This window comes from Lontra canadensis, unplaced genomic scaffold, assembly GCF_010015895.1.
Source record: "Lontra canadensis isolate GAN:19392208 unplaced genomic scaffold, GSC_riverotter_1.0 scaffold197, whole genome shotgun sequence".
NCBI lineage: Eukaryota > Metazoa > Chordata > Mammalia > Carnivora > Mustelidae > Lontra > Lontra canadensis.
The window spans coordinates 1,108,795-1,127,243 of record NW_022631191.1 but is presented as its reverse complement, the minus strand read 5'-3'; the positions used below and the strand labels follow the sequence as shown (position 1 = coordinate 1,127,243).

General features: G+C 37.9%; 1 protein-coding gene across 13 annotated transcripts in view; it reads right to left on the bottom strand.

The window, feature by feature from the left end:
• HUWE1 (HECT, UBA and WWE domain containing E3 ubiquitin protein ligase 1) overlaps positions 1-18,449 on the bottom strand; it is a 168,916-nt gene that overhangs the window by 44,774 nt on the left and 105,693 nt on the right. For all 13 annotated transcript variants that reach the window (XM_032847995.1, XM_032847997.1, XM_032847994.1 and 10 more), the window contains 9 exons: positions 9,924-10,115; positions 8,304-8,520; positions 7,769-7,891; positions 6,588-6,825; positions 5,969-6,199; positions 4,336-4,458; positions 3,735-3,830; positions 3,134-3,403; positions 1,270-1,422 (listed from right to left, as the gene is read on the bottom strand). In XM_032847995.1, coding sequence (XP_032703886.1) covers positions 1,270-1,422; positions 3,134-3,403; positions 3,735-3,830; positions 4,336-4,458; positions 5,969-6,199; positions 6,588-6,825; positions 7,769-7,891; positions 8,304-8,520; positions 9,924-10,115 — 1,643 coding nt within the window. The remainder of the gene's footprint in view (positions 1-1,269; positions 1,423-3,133; positions 3,404-3,734; positions 3,831-4,335; positions 4,459-5,968; positions 6,200-6,587; positions 6,826-7,768; positions 7,892-8,303; positions 8,521-9,923; positions 10,116-18,449) is intronic.

The following is an 18,449-nucleotide window of genomic DNA, read 5'->3' as shown; positions in this document are numbered from 1 at the left end:
CTCTCTCTAATGCCCAACACAGTGCCTGGTACATCAGCATATACTTAATACAGAAGCTGTTATTAGTATCATTGATATCATTAAAGACTGTCATCTAGGTTACACAGTCTTAATTATGTTGAAGTTAAAAAGTTTCTGTTACAGAGAACCTTTACATTCTTTCCAAGAAGATGGAGTAATTAAATGCAGCAATGATTAGTACAGTTCCCCTATAAGGCCTACACTACAGTAGTTCCTTTAATAGGGGTTGCACTAGAAGAAATTTAAATGTCCAACAACAGGCAATTATTTAAGTAAACTAGGGGACATCCCAAAGATGGAATGTATAAATGGCTTAGGAAAACATTCATAAGATAATACTGAGAATACAGGATACAAAAGTTTACAAACAGTCTAATTGTTTAAATGCACAGGAAAAGGATTACAAGAAAATATAAGACCAGTCCTCTGATTTTTAAAAGGGAGGGGATTTATAAGTTATTTCTCTCCCTATTATGTTACTGGGGACCCCAACAATCAGTACTTTGCAATCTTTCCCAGAAGTATCCGTTCACAAGTGCCATAGTAAGAATCACCACTTCCATCATAAAGGAAAGTCAAGACTGTAGACACACAATATGACATATATTCGACTTAATCTCCTCAGCAGTTGTAAAGGATTTACTCAATTAAGTTCAGGCTTTACTATTAAACATGAGCTACAAATGAAGAGTCACTTGTTCAAGGTCAGTTGCCTCCTAATTCTTGTATTGGCTGGAAAAAGAACACGTCCCCGCCAAACCACTCTCTTGCCTAAAATAATCTGGTGACTGACCAGGTATGAGGTAGAACTAGATTCTTTCTGATGCTTTTTATCCAATTTCCACACCCGATCCCACTCTTCGGCTGCCAGTTAAGTTTCTTCAGAGAGGCCCAAATTATTCCGTAACTATACTATGATGGTCATTCTAAAAACCTTTTAACTACCATTCCCCCAAATCCTCTATGACACAATTAATTAATACTTGTTCTGAGAAGCCTTTTCCTCATTATATCTAGAAGTGATGTATTAGCCCTCCTCCTGAACTCAGAGAAAATTCTGTATGTTATTTATGTGGCACAAAACACTGCATTTTGTACTTAATTACATGTCTTACAGCCTATCAGAAACTGTGGGCTCATGAAATGCAGAGATCATGCCTTATATTTCCACTATCTTCAAGGTCTCAAATAGTACATGTGTTATAATTCTTTAATGAATCACAGGAACCAAAAAAATCTAAATCTTACCTCAAAAAGCAGTGTTAAAAGCAAGATTCTAGTAGCCAAATTGGAGGCCTGGGGCAGGGTGGCCATCTGACTGATCCACTCTGACACAGTTTTTGTGTCACTTGTTGTCAGGGGAAGAGCAGCTTTGATCAATACATCAGCAGCTTCCCATACCTATAAAAGCAGAAAGTGGCCAAGTCAGGTAACTGTAGACAGAATATAATAAGGTTTGTCAAAACATTCTCAACCTTGTAAAATACTCCCTCTATCCCCAACACATTTGCTAAAGGAGGGTGAGTAAATAGTAAAACATTTTACTATATGGACTTAGTGTCTGTATCAAAAGATGTATGCTATGAAAGGAGCACCTCTAAAAGATAATTTTCTTAGGCTAGATTACACGAAGCTAAGAAGCTAGTAAGTTAAAGGAAATTAATATTTAAAAAATTTCTAGGGAGAATAAATTTCTAATACATAGTCAACATCACAAAGCTTCTACCAACTTACACTTTCACCAGTAATCTTTTACTACATCTGTCCCAGAATTATCATTAAGAACAAAAATAAACCAGAATGTTAGAAATGTTGGTCTTGCTTTAATTTGCATGTTAAATTTCTTATAAATCTGACATAATTGCTCTTTTCTAAGTTTTAGTTTTCTTAAAATCATTTCTGTAAGCTCTTTATATAAAGATAACTAAACCTGGTTCTTATCTTGTGTAGAAAAAAAGGTTTATCCAGTTTGCCTTTTACTTTTTTTTTAAAGATTTTATTTATTCATTTGACAGAGATACAAGTAGGCAGAGAGGCAGGCAGAGAGAGAGGGGAAGCAGGCTCCCTGCTGAGCAGAGAGCCCGATGCGGGGCTCGATCCCAGGACCCTGGGACCATGACCTGAGCCGAAGGCAGAGGCTTTAACCCACTGAGCCACCCAGGCACCCCGGCCTTTTACTTTTGTGATATTTCCATATACTAAAGTTATGCTTCCATACATCACTTTGATTTTTTCCTCTGCTTCTTGACTTCAAAAAATATGTAAAAGATTTCAATGATTTAAAAACGTGAATTGTAGGGGTGCCTGGGTGGCTCAGTCAGTTAAGCATCTGACTCTTGATTTTGGTCCTGAGACTGAGCCCTGCGTCGGGCTCTGTGCTCAGTGTGGAGTCGGCTTGAGATTCTCTCTCTCCCCCTCTCCTTCTGCCTCTCCTCCTCATATGCATTCTCTCTCTAAATAAACAAACATCTTAAAAAAAATCCCCCATGAATAGTAAAAAAAAAAATAGTAGTAATGTATACAATTAGTCTATGTTAACTTCATAATGAGGAAAACGGTTTAAAAAAATACAAATACCAGAAATACCAGGTCACAGCTATTCATTATAATGAGAACTTTTTTTGCTGATGTGGTTGTTACATAGGAGAGGGAAAATGAAACATTTATTCACTCTTGGTCCATGGGACCTAACTCGGCTCAAGAGTAACAAACATTTGGGACATTTTAGATGAATTTCAGAAGAGATGCCTAGAAAAAGAGAGCCGTGTTTCTTCCTTTCAAAGACATTTTTTATGAAGTAGCTTATTCACTTTTTGCAAGGAACATTCAAGAAAGAGCGAGATTACCAAATCTAAAGAATTCAAAGAGAATATATCTGTATTGGATTAAAAAAACCCAAAACAAACAAACAACATACAAAAAAAAGTTTCATTTAAAAAAAAATCAGAGTTTGATGACGGCAGAAAAACCACTTTACGCACCTTTTTAAAAAAAACTTTTAAACTATATTCAATTAAGCCAGCATGTACCACATCATTAGTTTTTGATATAGTGTTCAACGATTCATTAGTTGGATATAACACTCTCCTTTTCTGGCTCCTGGAGAACTTACCTGATTGACTACTTGCTTCAGAATCATGTCTCGATAGTCAGCTCCATTACGTTTGATCGCAGTCATGATCAGATCACAAACCCGGTACACTGTGTCTGGCAGCTCATCAAGAAGGTGAAAGCAACCTGGCAACATGGTATCTGTGAAAGTGTGGAGCTCATCTTGTTCCAACGGATCAGCATCCTGGAACTTCTCTAGACATTTTGCTTCTTCCTCTTCCTGCTTTTCCCGAGCTTTCCGTTCCTCCTCTTCCTTCCGACAAGCAACTTCCTGGAGGCGGGGAAGGAAATGATAGCATATGGGAGAGTTTAAGAAAAACAGGGAACACTCTTAAGAATGCACTGCCCTACCATACTGAAGACCTACTACCTTCTCCTCAAGCTGGTGATACATTCTTCAGGGTGTGGTAATCATTCATGAGAGCAGCCTCAGGTCAATACAGTGTATCAGTGATGGAGGTAAGTGTTATTAGTAATGGCAAAGTTGGGATGAATGAATATCCCCATGTCCTTCTTTAGATATTAATTCCTCTAATTAACTTTCCATAAAAATACTGAGATTAATGTGTCAGACCCTTCTGGATGTCATGTTTCCTAGTTACCTCAGGTGACTCCGCTCTTTGATCCATTGGGATATCCTGTCCCAGAGACATGGCAATTGCTCTCATCATCTGGTCCTCTTCAGACATACTCAGATCCTACAGAGAAACAACCGGAAATCCAGCAACAAAGCACATACCAACTTACAGGGAATCAGACATACTGTGCTCAAGTTTTAGAGGAGAAGGTGCTCCATATGTTGCTCTGTAACAGTCAAACCCAACTAGGCTTATTTAGTCATTATAGTAACAGAGAAGGAAAATCACAATGAAGTTAAGCATAGGAAGGGGGTTTCAATGTGACCACTTATTCTGCAGCTCAGAAAAGGGAGTTTCTTCTATTGCTTTCTGACTGGATAATTTAACAGTTCTTCTACAAAAAAAAAAAAGTCCAGTAATTTGCACAGCTCGGAGATAGGAAGCTTCTGCTCTGATTACATCCTAGAACCAAGAGTTATCACAAAATGAAAATATTGGCATGCAGAAGTCTGAAAATGAAAAGTAGTTTTCGAAGAGAAGGCCAATGAGGGAAGTACAACAGAAGAAAAAACATAGCAGCAGCCAAACCAATGCCTACAAAATTAGAGCCCACAAGCCAACTTACCCGAACAACTCCTCCCATGATTGGGGGAGGGTGGGTTAGAAGGTACTCTGTGGCCTGCTCCATGGTGCTGGTGTTCAACAGGGCCTCCATGGCATGTTCCCTTGTGAAGCCCATGTCCATGAGCTACAAAAAGAATGCAGGATCTCAGAAATGGCAGTAAAAGAGAAATCCAAATGCATTTTAAAAAGGCAGAAACCAGGCGCCTGGGTGGCTCAGTTGGTTAAGTGACTGTCTTCAGCTCCGGTCATGGTCCCGGAGTCCCAGGATTGAGTCCTGCATCGGTCTCCCAGCTCCACGGGGAGTCTGCTTCTCCCTCTGACCTACCCTCTCACGCTCTCTCTCAATGTCTCTCTCAAATAAACAAATAAAATCTTTTAAAAAAAGGGCAGAAACCCTTTCAAGATGGGAAGAAGTTTTTCTAACTTCATATGAACTGAGAACTAAGCTCAAAGAGTTAGGTAAATGAACAATCCTTTCCATCTGGTGCTTCCACAGTATTCGAACATTAGAGCTATGCAATGGGGCAGGAAGCCAGGGTGATTTTCAATTCTGTCCTCTAAGAAAATGGAGCTAGATGGTTATTATAATTAATAGGATCACTGTAATCCAAAGACTGAGATTTACACATAGAAGCAAAAATTGGGCCCCATTTTTCTGGAAAACAAACTGGAAACAGAACAAGAGTCTGAGAAACTGACCTAAGAATTTTATTACTAGGAAATAATCATGACATGTACAGAAATATCTGCACAAAAAGAAACTATACATGACAGTTTTACAAAATCAGATAAGAAAATTAACATCCAGTAATAAAATAACAAATTAAAAAATATTTTCTTAATGATAGCGCAATTCTATACTATATGTTAATTATGTAAAAATTAGGCATAAAACTAAGTGATGAAAAACTATCTTGTGTGTTGTTATAAATGACTTTAAAAATATTTTGTTGTATTTCCAGATTTTCTTAAAGGGAGCATTTATTGGTTATAATAAAAATGTGGCATGTATATGTAGAAGACATTATTTGAAGACTACCCTAGATATAAAAAGAACATACATACACACACATAAATTACCAGGTTAAATGCTCTGTGAGACTGAAAGGTCAGGATCATAAATGCCTCCCCCACCTCCGCTTCTGGATTCCGATTTTCAAAATGTGGTTTTATGTATTTATTTGAAAAAACTAGTAAGTTCTGTAGGTAAGGTTGCAGAGAGCTCTTGTTGGAGATACCCTTAATCCTTTCCTCTACAGAGAAATCAGAAAGTAGCTGAGGAGAGTTTGCCTCCAAAGAACAAGACAGCCACAGCCTACTGAGTGGCTACTATACTATACTATACTATCTATAAAAGAGTTTTAATACTAAACAACATGCTTGGGAGGACACAAATCTTATACTGGTTAGGAGCACTGAAACCATACCTTGGCTTTTCAGGAGAAAAAAGAAAAGCTAAGAGGGAACAAATTTAAAGCTATCTCCTGGCTAAGAGGACCAAGCACTTTGTGGCACGTAAATTAGAAAACCCACAAACCACTTAGTGGCCTGTGAACTTAGAATATACTTGTGGGTTTGTGGGTTTTCTATTGGCAGCAAAGTCTCGGCCCTGGAGTGGGAACCCAGGACCCTACCTGTTGCAGTTGCTGCTGGTTGACTTGAGGTTCCCGACGGGAGCCACCTTCCTCTTGCCCTGTGTCCTCTTCTCCTCGAGATCCCTCCTTCTCTTTGCTCAGTCTCTCACGAATCACAGGTTCTCCTCGGAGAATGTGGCATAGGATGGCCAACATGGACTCAGCCATTCGCCCGCCATATACCTTTAAGGGTTTCCGGTTCCACAGGTTCTTGATGCAAGTAAAGGCTGCCTAGAAGTCATTTGAAAAGCTGTGTGAAGATCATTTTGTCTCAATTCAAAGCCACTGGAGGAATAAATCTAAGATCTATGGGACAGTCTTTCCCTGAAAGGTCAGTGTCAACGATAAAACCCTAGGTCAGTGCTGTGGAGTGCTAAAGCAGCACAGAGAAGGGGCATTTTAATCCAACCTGAAGTATCAATCTCAAGTTTACAGTTCAAATATTTACACTATAGGGAATTCTCCAGTGGTGTCTATCCCTTTCTATAAGGCAGCCCTATCTGGGAGTAGGATCCAATGGTTCTCCAAGAATCAAGTTATTTCATTAAGGAGGACAAAAAGGAGAGCTAACTAGTCAGCATGAGAAATCCCTCTTGGTTTCAGAATGCTTAATACTCACTTTCTGAGTTACCACAAGGAAGCGGAGGGCACTGAATTGTGGGAAGTTCTGGACACCTCCAGGCAATTTTGCAGGCAGTGAGTGTGGAGATTCAAGCACCGTGGTGGGATTCACCATCTTCTCCACTAGCATTAGCCAGGCATCTAGGAATTCTCCTGTGCCATCAGGTAAATCTGAATGTTCTAATCCCTCAGCAACAGGAACTTTGCCTCCCATTGATAGGGCCCAATTGAAAGTTCTAAAATTCAAGTAACAGAGAATATGGAGATAAAATATTAGTACTTTAGATGGGGGGCATTCAGGAGGTTCCCAGTATCTATACTGCCACTACACATCTCTCTTCTTGCAGTTACAGCTGCTAATCTGTCCAACATTTATTAGCTTTATCTTTTTTGAGGGGAGGACTTATTCCAGATTTACTGGGGTATTACTGACATATAACAGATAGAAGTTTAAGGTATACAATGTGATGATTTGATACACATATAGAATGCAAAATGATTACCACTTTTAGCTTTACTTTTTAAAGCTAAAATGAATAAACAAACAAAAAAACCCAAAGTGGTTGTTACCAGAGGGGAGCATAGGGGATAGGGGGATGGTTGAAATAGGTAAAGGGGATTAAGAGGTACAAACTTAGTTATAAAATAAACAAGTCCTAGAAATGAAAAGTATAGCATAGGGAATAGAGATAATATTGTAGTAACTTTATATGATAAAAGATGTAACTACACTTATTGTGATGAGCACTGCATAATGTACAAAATTGTCAATCACAATGTTGTACACCTGCAACAAGTATAACACTGTATGTCAACTATACTTCAATGAAACAAGTGAACTTTGCTTAGAATCTTTAGACCAAGAGAAGCAGAAAAATTATCAGAGAAACAATAGGAAAGAGTAAATCTACTAGAAAAATATGTACACCTGGCACTAAAAACCAGATGAAGAAAAGCAGAGACTCTTACAAACATCTCTAGGAAAGGCTGAATTCCACCCTCCAAGGAAGACTGAGACAAATATGGCTAGTTCCCAGAATGTGAAAGGTTACAACTAATGGCTATCTTTGTGTATCCTGTGGTTACAGGACAGGTGATTTAGAAAGTGGTGCGCTGCTAAGGCACAAAGAAAGACCAAACTCCGAGAAATGCTTCTCTGTGAAGCAACTTGATTCTTACTCAAAAAGAGCATTGTGGCCTCCAGAGCAGAGAAATTTCTGCAGCATGAGGTGGTAGGGATACTTCCTCTCATCGAACAGCATTGGGGATGTAAAACCAACTGAACAGATGAAGAATGTCAGCCTGAAAGGGGGAAAAAGCAAAATTTTAGCTTTCTCCGAGGCAGTCACAGAAGTGGTGGGAAATTCATGTAGCTGCCTAGAGTAAAATTTAACATTGTACCAAAGTGACTGAGAGACTGACTGAAATTCAGGTGGGTGGCTGGCTAGTCTGGTTATTAAAATTTCTAAGGCAAAAAAGGCGACAGTCCTCACCTACTAAAAAATACAAGGTTACTGAAATACACTTTGATCATAAATGCTTTAAAAATCTCTATATTCTAGACTAAAAAGAACCAATAGAAGTACATTAAACTGCATGTGGGCTACACACCTAGAGTTAACAGGGAACCTTTCAAGTCCTCTAGTTCAGTGGCTCACTCTCCATTTAAGTACAAAAGGAACCAATTAGATTCTGTATCTCAAGCAGAACTCACCTGAAGCGAGGAGTAGGTGTATATGGTGGAGGCTGCCAAGATAAGCCCTTTGTGAGGAGCTTAGTGAGGGCCGAGGCTGTGGATCGAGCAGCAGGTGTCGGTGCTGTGGTGGTGCTGGCAGCATGATGGCTCCTCCTCTGGCGGACAGGAGACCCAACACAAAGTTTAACAAGGAGTCCAAATAGTTCAGCGAGCGCTCGGCCTAATCTGGAGGATGCTGGAAACCAAAAGTCAGAATAAGGCATGAGAGTATGCTCAGAAAGGTTTCATTATAACTAACCAACAACACCTGGGAAACACTTGGACTTATTTCTACATTTAATAATCCAAAAAGGAAGTTCCACAGAGAATAAATGCCTCTTTTAAAGGCAGGAGACAGAGAAGTATATTGGAACTTGATACATAACAAATGTGAAAGACGAATAAGATAAACACACTGTTTAAAGAGTGTTAAAATCACCTTTGTAGAAAAAGCAACAGATCAATATGAACCAGTTGAGCAAATGATACATCTACTGGGTTATAGAATCACTTAAAATGCCCAAAATACTTTAAAAACAGCAAAACTTTTGTTAACAGAATTATCATATATATCGTTTGATCACAACATTGAATATATGATCCCCAAAGGAAAAAAGACCGCTCGAAAAGCATAAAAATTTTATAAGTGGCTTTCTTAACATTAATTAATTTATAGAGAGACTGTGTGCACACACGAGTGGGAAGGGGCAGAAAGAGATAGAGAAGCCTGATGTGGGGAGCCTGATGGGAAGGGGCAGAAAGAGATAGAGAAGCCTGATGTGGGGAGCCTGATGTGGGGAATGATCTTACAATTTGAGCTGAAATCAAGAGTCAGACCCTCAACCAACTGAGCCACCCAGGTGCCTCACCAAAGGCCATTTTCTGCTTGCTTTGGGGCAAAGCTCCAGATTCCCAGGAGTTAGGTCTTCACCTTCCTCTACATTAAGGTGTCAGAAACAAATATTAAGGAACATACAAAACACGTTCTCCAAACATTGATACTACATTCAAGGGCAAAAGAAGACAAGGACAGATCAGTGAACATCCTTAATGCAGTCTTATATCATGTTAATGTCTCCACAGAGCTGCCAAAATGACATTATTAAAACATGAATCAGCCATGTCATATGCCAGCTATATTTAATATATAGAGAAAGGAAAAGAAAACTGGGTGTAGTAGCCTAACAGGTAACAGGAAAGCAGGAGAGTTTAATACCACAGAAACCAAGAAAAGTATTTTGAGGTGATGGGCCAACTATCATGCTGTAGACAAGTTAGAAGGGGACTGAAGAGTATCCAATGGACGTAGCAACAGGTCACTGGTGAGTCATTTCAGTGGAATGGTAAGAGCAGGAATCATTTGCAGTAGTTGAAGAATGAGTAGCAAGGAAGGAATTTTAAAACATGACTTTCAGGAAGTCAGTCTCTTATCCCTGTATCCCTAGCAGGTATCTATCATATAGATACCACCTGAAAATGAGCCACCAAGGTTTACAAGTTCCTTAAAGCAAACAACAGAGCCATACCAACTGAATTTGTCTAAAACTGGTTAAGGCTCTGAAAGCCAGAAAAGGGAGTAGAATGAGGAAAATCACTCACCTGACAATAAAGGCTTGATTTGCTTGATTCTGGCAGCCATAGCAGGTGTGATTTTAGATTTGCCTTTAGAGTCTGAAGCAGTAGGTTCATCTGTCTCCATGGGAGCCAGTGTGTCACCATCAAGCCCAATGCCTTCTAATAAGCCCTGGGTAGAAGCATCCATACTTGCAGCTGCTCCATCCTGCTCACCATCTGTAGACATAAGAGGCGAGCAATAAGACCATGTTGAGTCATCACTTACCTGGTTCCCTGTCCTGAACAGTCACAAGAAAGAGCTACATATGGTGCTTGTTACTCTTTAAATGTCCATAACTTCCTAAATCTGAAAAGGAAAAATCAAACCAAAATATAACTACTGATATGCTCCTCTCCTTTGAGACCTTCTAGGTAGCCAATACTAACATCTTCCAGCAAGAGCATATGAACTGTTTTAACCCAGGGCTACCTTGCAAAACTGTAGGCACTGTATGACATAGGGAGCAACATTCACATAGCCTACAGTGTGTACCCTGCCCCCCCCCAATGCTGTCAAGGTGAATACCCTGTTAATATTTTATGGCTTATCAATAATAAACTCAAATTAAACATCACAGATGGCCACTGGAGAAATATATTTTATGACATTTAAGATTTTTGTATATGAACGTGAGATACATCTATTTTTTTGGTGGACATATGCATGCTTTTATATCTAATAATCAGATTAAACAAACCTTTAATAAAACACACCACACCAAGTTGTCTTTGTAATATTCTAAAAAAAAGACTATGTGGAAATGGAGTCACCTTTGTTAAATTAAATATGTAAAAGAAACTGCTAGAAAAAATATATCCAGATTGTTAGGTGAAGCAATTCTTTGACACCAAATCTAATTTTGTTCATATTTCTTAGTAAATTATTTCTTTCCTTGATTCAAATTTGTTGCATTTTGACTAAATCTGAGGTTCTAATTTTTGGTTTGGTCCATTTTCTCCAAATTTACATGGACCAAAGGTTTGTGTTTATTTTACTGATTCTCTCTCCTGTCCCATAATAACCAGCTGTTATATAAATCCTTTCTCTGTTCCTTAAGCATTTCCCCTATGTTTAATAACCTAAGTACAATTTTTAAGCATATCCTAACAGTTTTTATACATAGAATTGTCTTGTTTCCTTAATAGTTTATTAAATTTATTTCTTCCCTGATATAGAATATAAGGGAAAAACTTTCTAGAAAAGTTTTTATTACTTTTAAGTTTGTTGCATTAGAGTCTGAAAACTGTGTAGTTTCTGCTTACTGCAATTTCCTACTTTACTGTGATATAACATAAAAGCCATTTTCTAAAATACCACTGTACAGGGGTGCCTTGCTGGCTCAGCTGGAAGAGCATGTGAATGTTGAGTTTGAGTCCATGCTGGGGGTAGAAATTACTTAATATACGTGCTGCTGAAGTGAGCACTGGGGGTAGAAATTACTTAAATAAAAAAAATACCCACTGTACAAAGAGGAGCTTGGGAAGATGGCAGAGTAGGAGGACCCTGAGCTTACCCCGTCCTACATTTACAACTAGATAGCATCCACATCCAAGTCATTAAACTGAAGAGCTATCTGAAGGCTGGCAGAACAAACTCCACAACTAAATATAGGGAGGCAGCTGCATTTGAAATTTAGGAAGGTCAGAAAGGCAGAGGGAGGCTGCCCACTGAAGGGAGGGAGCTGGGTGCACAGCAAGGACAGAGAAATGGGCACTCGCACCAGGAAGCTCACATGGGGAGAGTAATACCCATTACATCTGGCTTTAAAAACCAGAGTGCCTGAATTCTGGGAGTTTATAAAGCCACTGGGACTTGGGAGTCTGGAGCTTTAAAAGTTGGAGGACTCAGCAATGGGCCAACTATCACTGGGTCACCACCCTTAAAGAGATAGCAGTCTGTATCAAGTAGTAACATAAAAGGCACCTGGGAGGCAGATCTGTTCACACTGATTTAGGAGTATGTTGGAGGATTTCTCTGAAAAGAAGAGAGCTGGTGGGAGCCATTCCCCACACCCACCCCCAGCTCTAACACAGAGCAACCTGCAGGAAGTGAGGCTGTACAGATAACTGCTACCTAACTAGATAGCAGTATGCCACAGCTGAGAGGTGTCCTGAGCACTCACCTACTCAGGGCAAATTTTGTTAAATTTGCACATACCCCACCTAGACATCTCCCTAGCCACTTCGTGCTTTGAGGAACCTGGCATAGGACTAGTGGTCTAGTGCACAATTTCCTAACACTGCCTTCCAGCTTTCAAGTTCACTAGTGGACACACCCCTTCAAGAGCCAGCCTGCCTAGGTCCCACTAACACCACACAGAGACCAAGTACAGCTCATAAAAGGCTGAGAGTGTCAGTGCAAATGGCTGCATGAACAGTTAAGTAACTTAGACAAAACCCCAAGACATAAGCACCACATACGGGATAATCTCCTGAAGTACCATGTTCTGGTGAACAGAGCACACTGCAGTCCAGGGCATTTCTAGGACTGCTTCTTCATAAAGTCACTACTTTCAAGAGCAGAAGACACAGCTGACTTTCTTAACACAGAGAAATGGACACAGAGAGGCAGACAAAATAGAGAGAGAGAGAAATTTATCCCAAATGAAAGATTAGCATAAAGCCACAACCAAAAATCTAAGTGAAATGGCTATAAGTAACATGCCCAATAAAGAATTTAAGGCAATGATCATAAGGATACTCACTGGACTCGAGAAAAGAGTGGAAGGCATGAGTAAGATCCCTGACACAGAGGTAAGAAACAACATAGGAGACATAAAGCGTTCAATAAATGCAGTAAGAAACATGCTTGATGGAACAAACAACAGTATGGAAGAAGCAGAGGAACAAACTAGTGACCTAGAAGACAAGAGCAATGGAAAGTAATCAAGCTGAAAAAAACAGAGAAAAGACTTAGGCAATATGAAAACAGATTTGGGGAACTCAGCAAGGCCATCAAACATAACATCTATACTACAGGAGGCCCAGAAAGAGAGAGAGAGAGAGAGAGAGAGAGAGAGAGAGAGAAGGGGGCAGAAAATTTATTTGAAGAGGTAATTGCTAGAAACTTCCCTAATGTGGGGAAGGAAACTGTCGTCAAGATCCAGGAGGCACAGAGAACCCCCAACAAAATCAATAAAAGCAGATCAACATCAAGAAATACTGTCATTAAAATTGCAGAATATGATAAAAGAAAAAATTCTAGAAGCAGCAAGAAGAAAGTCATTAACTTACAAGGGAAAACCCAGAAGGCAAGCAGGAGATTTTTCAGCAGAAACTTAGCAAGCCAGAAGAAAGTGGCATGATATATTCAAAGTGCTGAATGGGAAAAATCTGTAGCACGAATACTCTATCCAGACAGGCTATCATTCAGTTTAAAGAAGAGATGAATAGTTTCCTAAACAAAAACTAAAGGAGTTCATGATCCCTAAACCAGCCCCCTAAAATATTAAAGAGGACTCTATGAGTGGAAAGACCAAAAGTGATAGTATCAAGGAACTTGCCAAAAAAAGGATATAAAATACAGTAACACATACCTAAAATGTGGAGAGAAGAATGTGTTCAAACTTAAAACCACCATCAACTTAATATAAACTGCTATATATAAAAAATGTTATATACAAATAGAATGGTAACCATTTATCAAAAACCACTAGTAAATATGCAAAGAATAAAGAGAAAGAAATCCAAATATATTACTAAAGAAAATCAGTAAACCACGAAAGAAAAGAAAGAGACAAGAAAGGATCAGAGAAAATCTCCAGAATCAACCACAAAACAAGTAACAAAATGGCAATACCTACCTCCTACTTACCTATCTATAATTACACATTAACTGTAAATGGACTAAACACTCCAATCAAAAGATAGGGTGACAGAATGGATAAAATAGGAAGACCCATCTATATGCTGCCTATAAGAGACTCATTTTAGATCTAAAGACAACTGTAAATGGAACATGAGGGGATGGAGAAATATTTATCATGCAAATGGCTATCAAAGGAAAGCTGGAGTACCAATACTTATATTGGACAAAACAGACTTAAAGCAAAGACTGTAACAAGAGACAAACACAGACACTATATAGTAATAAAGGGGACAATTCAACAAGAAACTCTAACAATTGTAAATATTTATGATATACTCATGTAAGAGCACCCAAAACACAGATAATTACAAAAATAAAGGAACTGATCAATGGTAATATAATAATAGTAGGGGACTTTAACACCCCACTCACATCAACAGTTCATCTAAACAGAAAATCAACAAGGAAACAATAGCTTTCAATGAAACACTGAATCAGATGGATTTAATGGATGGATTCTGAACATTCCATCCTAAAACGAAACAGAATACACATTCTTTTCAATTACATATGGAACAGTTTATAGAATAGATCACATATTAGTCCAGAAAACTAGCCTGAATAAATTCAAGAAGACTGAAGTCATACCATGTATATCTTTTCAGACCTATTGACACTAGACGTCAACCACAGGATAAAATCCGGAAAGATCACAAATACATGGAGGTTAAAGAACATGCTACTCAACAATGAATAAGTCAACCAGGAAATCAAAGAAGAAATAAAAAAGTACATGGGAACGAATGACAACACAATGGTCCAAAATCTTTGGGATGCAGCAAAAGCAGTTCTAAGGGGGAAGTATATAGCAATACAAGCCTACCTCAAAAGCAAGAGAAGTCTCAAACAACCTAACCTCACACCGAAGAGCTAGAAAAAGAACAAACAAGACCTAAAACCAGCAGAAGGAAGAAACTAATAAAGATTAGAATAGAAATTAATGATACAGAACTAAAACAACAGTTCAATGATACCATGAGTTAGTTCTTTAATCCTATCAGACTTGTTAAAAAAAGACTCAAATAAAATCACAAATGAGAGAAGAGAAATAAAACCAAGAAATATAAAAAATCATAAGAATATGAAAAACTATATGCCAACAAACTGGACAACCCAGAAGAAGTGGATGAATTCCTAGAAACATATGAACTACCAAAACTGAAAGAGAAGGAAACAGAAAATTTCTGATAACCAGCAAAGAAACTAAGTAATCAAAAAACTCCCAACAGGGCGCCTGGGTGGCTCAGTGGGTTAAAGCCTCTGCCTTCGGCTCAGGTCATGATCCCAGGGTCCCGGGATCGAGCCCCACGTCGGGCTCTCTGCTCAGCGGGGAGCCTGCTTCCCCATCTCTCTGCCTACTTGTGATCTCTGTCAAATAAATTTAAAAAAAATCTTAAAAAAAAAAAACCTCCCAACAAACAGGAGTCCAGGACTGGATGGTTCACAGTTGAATTCTACCAAACTTTTAAAGAAGAGTTAATACCTATTCTCCTTAAACTATTCTAAGATACAGAAAAAAAGGGAAAACTTCCCAATTCATTCTATGAGGACAGCATTACCCTGATTCTAAACCAGACAAAAACTCCACTAAAAAAGAGAACTACAGGCCAAAATTCTTGATGAATAGAGACGCAAAAATTCTCAATAAAATACTAGCAATCCAATTCAACAATACATTAAAAAAAATCATTTGCCAGGATCAAATGGGATTTACTCCTGGGCTGCAAGGGTGGTTCAACATTCTCAAATTCAGTCAGTGTGATACATCAGATCAATAAGAGAAGGTAAGAGCATATGATCATTTTAATAGATGAAGAAAAAGCACTTGACAAGTACAATATCCACTTATGATAACCCTCAAGGGGCACCTGTGTGGCTCAGCTGTTTAACTGTCCAACTCTTGATTTCATCTCAGGTAATGAATTCAGGTCGTGGGAACAAGCCCTGAATTGGGCTCCATGCTGGGGGAAGGAAGGTATGCTTGAAGTTCTCTTCCTTTGCCCCACCCTGCAGCTCAGGTGCTCTCAAAATAAATAAATAAATAAATCATAAAAAAAAAAACCCTCAACAAAGCAGGCTTAGACGGAACATACCTAAAGATAATAAAGGCCATATACGAGAAACAGAGCTAACATCATCCTTAATGGGGAAAAACTAAGGACTTTTCCTCTCCCTAAGGTGAGGAAAACGAAGATGTCTACTCTCACAACTTTTATTCATCACAATACTCTAAGTCCTAGCCACAGCAATCAGACAACAAAAAGAAAAGGGCATCCAAATCAGTAAGGAAGAAGTAAAACTTTTACTATTTGCAGATGACATAATACTATATATAGAAAACCCTATAGATTCCACTAAAAAATGCTGGAACTGATGTATGTATCAGTAAAGTCACAGGATACAAAATCAATGTACAGAAATCTGTTGCATTTCTATATACCAATAATGAAGCAGGAGAAAGAGAAATTAAGAAAACAATCCCATTTACAACTACATCAGAAATAACATACCTAGGAATAAACCTAACCGAAGAGGTGAGGGACCTGTACTCTCAAACCTATAAAAACACTGACGAAAAGAAATTCAAGATGACACAAAGAAATGGAAAGACGGTCCATGCTCACAGACTGAAGAACAAATAACGTTGAAATGTCTATACTACCCAAAGCAGTCTACACATTTAATGCAATTCCTATCAAAACACCAACAGCATTTTTTACAGAACCAGAACAAACAATCGTTAACATTTGTATGGAAACACAAAAAATCCTCAAGAGCCAAAGCAATCTTGAAAAAGAGAAACAAAGCTGGAGGCATCACAATTCCAGATTTCAAGTTATGTTACAAAACTGCGGTAATCAAAAAAGTATGGCAGTGGCACAAAAATCAGACACATAGATCAGTGGAACAGAGAAAGTCCTGAATTAAACACACAACTATATGGTCAATTAATCTCCGACAAAGCAGGAAAGAATATCCAATGGGAAAAAGACTGTCTCTTCATCAAATGCTAATGGGAAAACTGAACAACAATATGCAGAAGAATGAAACTGGACCATTTTCTTATACCATACACAAAAATAAATTCAAAATGGATTAAAGACCTAAATGTGAGACCTGAATATATAAAAATCCTAGAACAGAACAGAGGCAGTAACCTCTATGACATCAGCCATAGCAACTTTTTTCTAGACAGATCTCTGAAGGCAAGGGAAACAAAATAAAAATTATAACTATTGGGACTGTATCAAAATAAAAAGCTTCTGCACAGTGAAGGAAATAATCAACAAAACTGAAAGGCAACCTACAGAACGGGTGAAGGTATTTGAAAATGACATGTCTGATAAAGGGTTAATATCCAAAAAAATACAACTCAACACCCCCAAAACACATAATCCAACTATAAAATGGGCAGAAGACACTTCTCCAAAGAAGATATACAGATGGCCAAAAGATACAAGCAAAGATGTTTATATTTACCATCAAAGAAATGCAAATCAAAACAAATATACAAATAATAAACAAAAGGTGTTGTTGAGGATGTGCAGAAAAAGGAACACTCAAGCATTGTTGGTGGGAACACAAACTGGTGCAGCCAACTGTGGGGAACAGTATGGAGGTTCCTCAGAAAGTTAAAAAAAAAAAAAAAAAGATAAGATCCAGCAATTGCACTAGTAGGTATTTACCCAAAGAATACAAAAACACTAATTTAAAAGGATACATGTACCCCTATGTTTATAGCACCATTATTTACAACAGCCAAGATATGGACTGATAAATGGATAAAGAAGTGGTAGCATATACATACAATAGAATATCATTCAACCATAATAAAGAATGAAATGTCATTTTCAAGCACATGGATAGACCTAGAGAGTATAATACTATGCAAAGTCAGTCAGAGAAAGACAAACAACATGTGATTTTACTCCTATGTGGAATTTAAGATACAGAACAAACAAGCAAAGGGGGAAAAAGAGAGAGTGACAAACCAAGAAACAAATTCTTAATTATACAGAACAAACTGTTATTTTATTTTTACCAGAGCGAAGGGGTCAGGGATATGTTATATATATAAATAACTGGGATTAAGGAGTGTACTTGTCCTTATGAATATTGGATGATGTATGGAACTGCTGAATCACTTTATTGTTCAACTGAAACTAATGTAACACTGTATGTTAACTAACTGGAATTTTAAAAAAACCTTAAAAAATGCAGAAACAGAAGAAAAAAAGAAAAATTCAGAAAAATATATTAAATATGTAACAGAAAAAGTAGCACTGTCCAACAGAAATATGTGAGCCACATATATAATTTTAAACTTTCTGGTAGCCACATTAAAAAGTGAAAACAGGTAATTTTTAACATACTGGTTAACATAATATAGTTGAATTTTTATTTCAAGACATAATCATATATAAAAATCACTGAGTTTTTACATTTTTATACTCATGATTTTTAAAAAATAAGAATCTATGAAATAGAGTACATTTCAATTCAGACATTAAATTTTCATAAAAACTGACCTACATTTATTTCATACAATTTAGTTGGAAAAAAAATACATTCACAGACCAAAGTTGTTCTAAACATTCTTAAAAGCCTTCTAACAACTGTACAGAATAGTAGTAGTCATATTT